General features: G+C 42.3%; 2 protein-coding genes across 4 annotated transcripts in view; both read right to left on the bottom strand.

Annotated features, from left to right (window-relative positions):
• man2a1 (mannosidase, alpha, class 2A, member 1) overlaps nucleotides 1–4,599 on the bottom strand; it is a 29,926-nt gene extending 25,327 nt beyond the window's left edge. Inside the window, exons 1-5 of one of the 2 annotated variants that reach the window (XM_079657521.1) lie at nucleotides 4,383–4,599; nucleotides 2,793–2,921; nucleotides 2,317–2,526; nucleotides 1,422–1,566; nucleotides 1,161–1,248 (exon numbers count right to left, since the gene is read on the bottom strand). In XM_079657521.1, coding sequence (XP_079513647.1) covers nucleotides 1,161–1,248; nucleotides 1,422–1,566; nucleotides 2,317–2,526; nucleotides 2,793–2,921 — 572 coding nt within the window. In that variant the 5' untranslated portion in view covers nucleotides 4,383–4,599. Of the gene's footprint in view, nucleotides 1–1,160; nucleotides 1,249–1,421; nucleotides 1,812–2,316; nucleotides 2,527–2,792; nucleotides 2,922–4,382 lie in introns of those variants that run through there. The other variant, XM_079657522.1, reaches the window with a different exon arrangement.
• A 920-nt stretch (nucleotides 4,600–5,519) lies between these two features.
• wdr36 (WD repeat domain 36) overlaps nucleotides 5,520–7,500 on the bottom strand; it is a 32,078-nt gene continuing 30,097 nt past the window's right edge. For both annotated transcript variants that reach the window (XM_079660219.1, XM_079660220.1), the window contains exons 21-22: nucleotides 7,355–7,500; nucleotides 5,520–5,785 (exon numbers count right to left, since the gene is read on the bottom strand). The exon at nucleotides 7,355–7,500 is cut by the window's right edge and continues 60 nt beyond it. In XM_079660219.1, the coding sequence (XP_079516345.1) occupies nucleotides 5,636–5,785; nucleotides 7,355–7,500 (296 nt within the window). In that variant the 3' untranslated portion in view covers nucleotides 5,520–5,635. The remainder of the gene's footprint in view (nucleotides 5,786–7,354) is intronic.

Below are 7,500 nucleotides of genomic sequence, written 5' to 3'. Positions count from 1 at the left end.
AAGCTAGAGACAGGAAGCAGATAACAGGAAGCTAGAGACAGGAAGCTGATAACAGGAAGCTGATAATAGGAAGCTAGAGACAGGAAGCTGATAACAGGAAGCTAGAGACAGGAAGCTGATGACAGGAAGCTAGAGACAGGAAGCTGAGAACAGGAAGCAGAGAACAGGAAGCTGATGACAGGAAGCTAGAGACAGGAAGCAGATAACAGGAAGCTGGAGACAGGAAGCTGATAACAGGAAGCTGATAACAGGAAGCTAGAGACAGGAAGCAGATAACAGGAAGCTAGAGACAGGAAGCTGATAACAGGAAGCTAGAGACAGGAAGCTGATAACAGGAAGCTAGAGACAGGAAGCTGATGACAGGAAGCTAGAGACAGGAAGCTGAGAACAGGAAGCAGAGAACAGGAAGCTGATGACAGGAAGCTAGAGACAGGAAGCAGATAACAGGAAGCTGGAGACAGGAAGCTGATAACAGGAAGCTAGAGACAGGAAGCAGATAACAGGAAGCTAGAGACAGGAAGCTGAGAACAGGAAGCAGAGAACAGGAAGCTGATGACAGGAAGCTAGAGACAGGAAGCTGATGACAGGAAGCTGAGAACAGGAAGCAGATAACAGGAAGCAGAGAACAGGAAGCTGATGACAGGAAGCTAGAGACAGGAAGCTGATGACAGGAAGCTAGAGACAGGAAGCTGATGACAGGAAGGTAGAGACAGGAAGCTGATGACAGGAAGCTGAGAACAGGAAGCTGATAACAGGAAGCTAGAGACAGGAAGCTGATAACAGGAAGCTAGAGACAGGAAGCTGATGACAGGAAGCTAGAGAGAGGAAGCTGATGACAGGAAGCTGAGAACAGGAAGCAGATAACAGAAAGCACAGAACAGGAAGCTGATAACAGGAAGCTAGAGACAGGAAGCTGATGACAGGAAGCTAGAAACAGGAAGCTGATAACATCATAAAGTACACATTAATCTACTTTTTGTGTTATGACACTATTATCCAATAGAGTTAATACAAATTAAAATGTTTGAAGTGGAACAGGAAGTCAGACAGGAAACCTGACAGGAAGTGGAACAGGAAGTCGTAAAGGAAGTAAAACAGGAAGTCAGACAGGAAACCTGGCAGGAAGTGGAAAGGAGGTGTTACTTGATAAGCGGTTGTACCTGCTGTCCTCAGACAGTTTGGTCAGCATGTTGTTGAGGATGTGTTTCGTCTGGTCGTGATAATAATTATCAAACGTCTTCAGCCAGCCTGAAACACGGCAAAACTTTATTTATAATGAGTTTATAAAGAAACAGGTGAGACGGAGCGTGGACAGGAAGCAGCAGTGATGTCAGGCACAAAATCAAATTCAATCGTTAGCGTTACGACCTGAAATGACGTTTTTGAGAGTTACGTCGTTAGCGTTACGTTGTTATGGTTACCGGGGTCGTTGTGAGAGTGCGGCACCAGGATCACCTCCAGCGGCGTCTCGTCCCACTCGTCTCCTTGGTAACGGATATCAAAGCCTTGTTTCCAGACGCCGCCGGGAGGGTTATCGAACGGGAGCCGATCGTAAACATCCAGCAGCTGACGGGAACACACACTTTAATACACACTGTCACACACACACACACACACACACACACACACACACACACACTGTCCCACACACACACACTGTCACACACACACACACACTTTAATACACACTGTCACACACACACACTTAATACACACTGTCACACACAGTCACACACACACACACTTTAATACACACTGTCACACACACACACTTTACACACAATGTCACACACACACACTTTACACACACTGTCACACACAATTTACACACACTGTCACACACACACACACACACACACACACACACACACACACACACACACACACACACACACACACACACACACACACACACACACACACACACACACACACACACACACACACACACACACACACACACACACACACACACACACACACACACACACACACACACACACACACACACACTTTATACACACTTTAATACACACTGTCACACAACACTTTAATACACACTGTCACACACACACTTTATACACACTGTCACACACACACTTTATACACACTTTAATACACACTGTCACACACACACTTTACACATATCCAGAATATCCAGAAATGATTTAAATAATTATTAATAAATGTAATAAATAAATGAAACATTTCTAAAATATCTTAAAAATAAAGAAAACTGAAGAAATTTCAGCAGAAAGTGAAAAACGATAAATCAGATTTTACAACAAAACATCTGTTAGCATCTGCTAAGCTAACCTGCACTTCGTCGGCTCCGCCCTTCGTCTCGTCGGCCAATCGACAGCCAGGCAGCGGGTCAGCTGGGCTGTGGGCGGAGCTTACATTGGCTCCTCCTCTATTGTCCCCTTTAGGGTGTAGCAGAGAGTCTCGTAGCGTAGCAACCAGACGGTTGTTGTCGCTAAGGAGACGCTCCAACCTGTCAATCTTCTGAGCGAGGCGGGACAAAACCTGCAGACAGGAAGTGATGTTATCAGAAAAAGTATAAAAACTAAAAACTTCAGAAACAAAAAGTAATGGAAGTAAAAGTAAAGTGTTATTATAGAATAAAGGGGAGGAAGGGTATTGTCGTCCGGTAACCTGGGGGACACGTTTCATATTTAATCATTCAATAGAGAGGGTGAAGCAACTGTTGCTAACGCTTAGCAGCAGCGTAGCATAGTCTTGTTGTTATTGTAAGCATTTCTATGTATGTATTGTTTACGGGGGGGGCCCACCTGGTCCCCCTGTCCTGCAGGTGCTTCCTGCGGAAGCTCCGCCCCCTGCTCCAGCATGCGATGCAGTGACATCAAGGCGGCGATGAAGACTCCGCCCACAAAGAGCGCGAGCAGCCGCTTCCGCTTCATCTGGAAACACGGTGATATTAATATACGCTAAGACATTTAGAGCAGTGGTTCTCAGCTGGTCAGGCCTTGGGACACACTTTTTCCTTTGGCAATAAATCGCGACCCGAAATTTCGAACCACTCAAATCTATTCAACAACAAATGTTGCTGTAATATATACGCTTTTCAGCAGACAATATTAAAGTGAAGTACAGTGCATATATCCCTTCACAGAACTGAACAATGCTTTTAAAGAAGGTTTAATGAGATGATGGAATCAAAGCTGAACTGTAGTTATAGAAAGGCCCACATGCTGGAAACCCAACCCCAGCAGGGGGTCCGGGGGGATTCTCCCCCAGGAGATTTTTAGAAATACTAACATATAAACTACCCATTCTGGTACACTCTGAGAAGAAAATAAATACATCTATTACTACCAGACATATTAATAATATTTTAGGCCATTGTTTGTTTTTCACTTTGTTCTGACAGCTTGCTGATCCTCACAGAGAGAAGAGCAAAGAGGAGAGAGTCTGTGTGAAGTACTTTGTGGGTAAGGGGAGATAGCCCCCATTGTTCTGTGACCTGTCAATCATCAGACCGGGGGTCATAGTTCATTATGTGTTCATTTGTATCTGAAGTTGTACCCATGGATGTATAAAGAATAGTTCTACCGCAAAGTTATTCTCCGTGGGGACTTCCGGCAACACTCTTGATTCTGATTGTCCAGAAGACTCGAAAAAACATCAGCAAAGATGTTTTATTGAGAAGATGATCACTACGTGACAGAAGACCGTTTATGGTCTCCAGTACTTCCATGCACAGCGTTAGAACATCGGGCCTTCAAAATAAAAGTTTGACATTAAAAAAAAAGAAATTTTCTTTTTCAATTTTTCTTTTCTTCACTCACATCCACGACCCACTTTTGGGCCGCGACCCACCAGTTGAGAACCACTGATCTAAATACATGTTTTTAATAACATTTGAATATTTAAACTTAAGCATTAAAAAAAAACATTACAAATATTATAATCTTTACGAAACATAAAGATATTTTATTTTTCGTTTTAAATATTTGCATTTTTTCAGGACATAAAATATTCTTAAAAAACATCTTTAAAATGTTAATAATTTCAAAATTAAGACATTTATCTGTTTCTTCTTCACCCTTAATAACATCATGTTCACTTCAGGTGTTATATTGAGTTAGTGAAATGTCACTGAAGGGTACACTTTAATCTTTATTAGTTAAAGATCTTTAAATAATTAACTGTGACGTGTCTCTCAGCTTCTTTAATAATAATTGAATAAAAACCGTTTTTAAATTCAATAAACGGCTTTTATTCCTGAACATTATTCCTGAACATATATAAATAAAGATTATTTATTATAAAGTCTTCTGTAATCAGAGACAGAACCTGCGCGCGCAGCTCAAACGGGCTTAAAGATAATATCTAAACTTCATATTAAAATTCAAACTTGCCTCACTGCACTTCCGCGTTGCTGCTCAGTGTCGCGTGCTGTTCGTCCTGCGCGATGACGCAAATTCCCGCGGGAAGAAACTCAAATAAAAAAAGTTCTTAATTATTAAAGTTAATATAATTAAAAACGTTGAAGTCTGTCGGAGCGTTTGTGAACGAGCTCTGCTCTTTGTTTTGCTTCCGGTTTGGTTCAGCTGACTCAGCGCTGCCGACACTTCCGTCTAGGAAATGACGTCTTTAGGAGGAGGTCCTTATATCCCATTAAATGGAGTTTAAAAAGTACTCAGATCACATATATTAATACATTAACATACAAATATATACATTTATATTTCTTCTGCTTTCTGTAATAAATGCATAATATTTTATATTCTTTATGATGTTTGTTTTCTACTGTAGATGTATACATACATATAAAATAAACAGCAGATATAGATAAATATATATCTGCTGTTTATTTTATTGTTCAAACTTTATTCCACCTCCTAAATGCTGTAACAGATCAATAAATAATATTTATTTAAAGGTCCCATGTCACGGCCATTTCCACTGATCATAGTTCCATCGTTGAGGTCTACTCAATAGATTCAATGTTCCAAACTCACATTGGTTTCTCAAACAGCATCTCTGTATAGTATGTGTATTCACTCTCTGTCCTACACGGCTTGTTGGAGCTCCTGCCCCCCCCCTCCCTGTGAGCCCACCGTGCTCTGATTGGTCAGCTCGCCCACTCTGTTCTGATGAGTCCACCACCGTTACACCGTTACATCAGTGATCATGTGTTACAATGGCGTTTGTTAGCAACCAGGAAATGACACCAGTAAGGACAAACAGATGGGAATGCTGCGTGACACACACACACACACACACACACACACACACACACACACACACACACACACACACACACACACACACACACACACACACACACACACACACACACACACACACACACACACACACACACACACACACACACACACACACACACACACACACACACACACACACACACACACACACACACACACACACACACACACACACACACACACACACACACACACACAGCAGTGCTCCCAGCATAAATGACAGGAACATCTCAGAACAGGAAATAAGAACAACAACAACAGACGGAGAATCGACACATTTTATTAAAATACAGATCTGTGTGTGTGTGTGTGTGTGTGTGTGTGTGTGTGTGTGTGTGTGTGTGTGTGTGTGTGTGTGAGTGTGTGTGTGTGTGTATCTATCACAGCAGTGCACTCTTGGCGTACGACAGCAAACACATTGATTGGTCGAAAGACGTCCGTAGCTCCGCCCACCCAGCCTCCAGCCTATTGGAGAGCCCCAGTAACGCTGCCATGGCAACCGAGTCCTGAGAGAGGGAGCGCAGGTGTACCTGAGGGAGGAGAGATTTTCACAATAAAGGTCTGGAGCTCAACGACACCTTTTATACTGAAAATCTCCTGCGCCGTTTAGAGCACGCTTCCTTTGAATCACCTTCAACCTGTGGTTCAGGCCTCAGGCTCCAGAAGGACATTCCAACAACAAATGCCCATATCTTCTAAAAGGGTTACATTAATAATCTTTTCTCTCAAAGCAATGATAAACCTGTGAGTTGGATGTAGAAAAGTCAGAATCAATATAGATGTTTTTTATTTGAAAGAAAATTCAGATTGAACATAGTAAGAACATTTAAATTATAGTGTCCGTCCAAAATATATGTTTTACTTATAGTGAAAACTACCCTTGGATGATGGTGAGGTAGACTACAAGCTTTAGGAATCCAAAGTACAACAGATAATAAGTGCCCTGAATCAAGATTGATGCAAAACAAGTGACATTTGACCTTTTTAGAGAGATTTAGCAAAAAGAAACTCCACCTCTGAGGTCATTTGGGTGGATTTGACCCTTCTCTGGAACCCATTGGTCGATTTTGATGATTGACATCTCTTTTTAACCGCTAGAGCCAATAGAATCAAAGGGGGATTTCCACATACACACCAGCGTTACCAAAAAAAAGTGGGGGCTATGCGCATGCAGTTGGCCGTAAACGGAAAGCTGTCTCTCGCTCTGACATCTGGAAAGGGGAAAGCAGGTTTATTGCTGATGGATTATCAGAAACCGTCCAAAGTGACAGACGCATTGGACGAACCTCATCATCGCTTTAATGCCATTTGAGACCACGTTTGACCAGACCACAACGAAGGTGAGCCATATTGAAGTGTTGGCTACCTAGCGCCACGTGTTGTTATGTCTGTCTTTGTTAATAAGTTTGCGAGTTCTGATCATGGAGTGATGATATAGATACCTATCGATTCTGTGTCTTCTCACGATGCTATTGGATATGTTGGACGTGCAGTTGCGATAAGTAATAAGGGTGTTATGAGTGAGTTTCTGTGCAAACGGCGTTAGCATTTTTTCCCTCGTGGCTAATGCAGAGGCTGAGCGCTAGCCTTGTGGTTTTTCTGCAGTTAGCTGAGTCTCTTCCCGTCACATGGATATGAAACATTCAGAGTAGGGCTGCTCGACTATGGCAAAAATCATAATCTTGATTATTTGGGTCAATAATTGATTTCACGATTATCCATTTACTTTGAAAACATCAATTTATTGGAGATAACAAATGAACAGTATGTTTTTAACAGCTGATTACCCAGAACTTTAATAATTCAACTGAAAAACCAAAAAGAAAAGGTAATAATAAAAAATAATCGTTTTATTTCGATTACGTTGTTTTCGTAATCGTTGCAAGCCATAATCGTAATTGCGATTAAAATACGATGAATGGAGCAGCCCTAATTCATAGTTTATTAAATATCAAGCAGCCCTCAGACGCTGTTTCCTGCAGATGATGCGTTTTTCGTCGTTGGGGTTCAACAGGTTAAGAGCGACTAACACTTCCAGGTGCAGGACCTTTATTTTGAAAGGGTCACATGAATTGAATGCTGCGCTCTGATTGGCTTACCTTCAGGAAAAGCGCCAGGTAACCCTGCGCCAGGTCGAAGTCCCGCCCACTGGCCAGCATGCTGTCAATCATCTGGATGAAGGCAGGCAGCAGACTGGCTTCGCCCCCTGTTGATGTGGCTCCGCCCCCTAGTGATGTCAGACAGG

This window comes from Notothenia rossii, assembly GCF_949606895.1.
Source record: "Notothenia rossii genome assembly, chromosome: 11".
NCBI lineage: Eukaryota > Metazoa > Chordata > Actinopteri > Perciformes > Nototheniidae > Notothenia > Notothenia rossii.
Note: the sequence above shows the minus strand (reverse complement) of the source record. Positions and strands in the feature narration are given on the sequence as shown.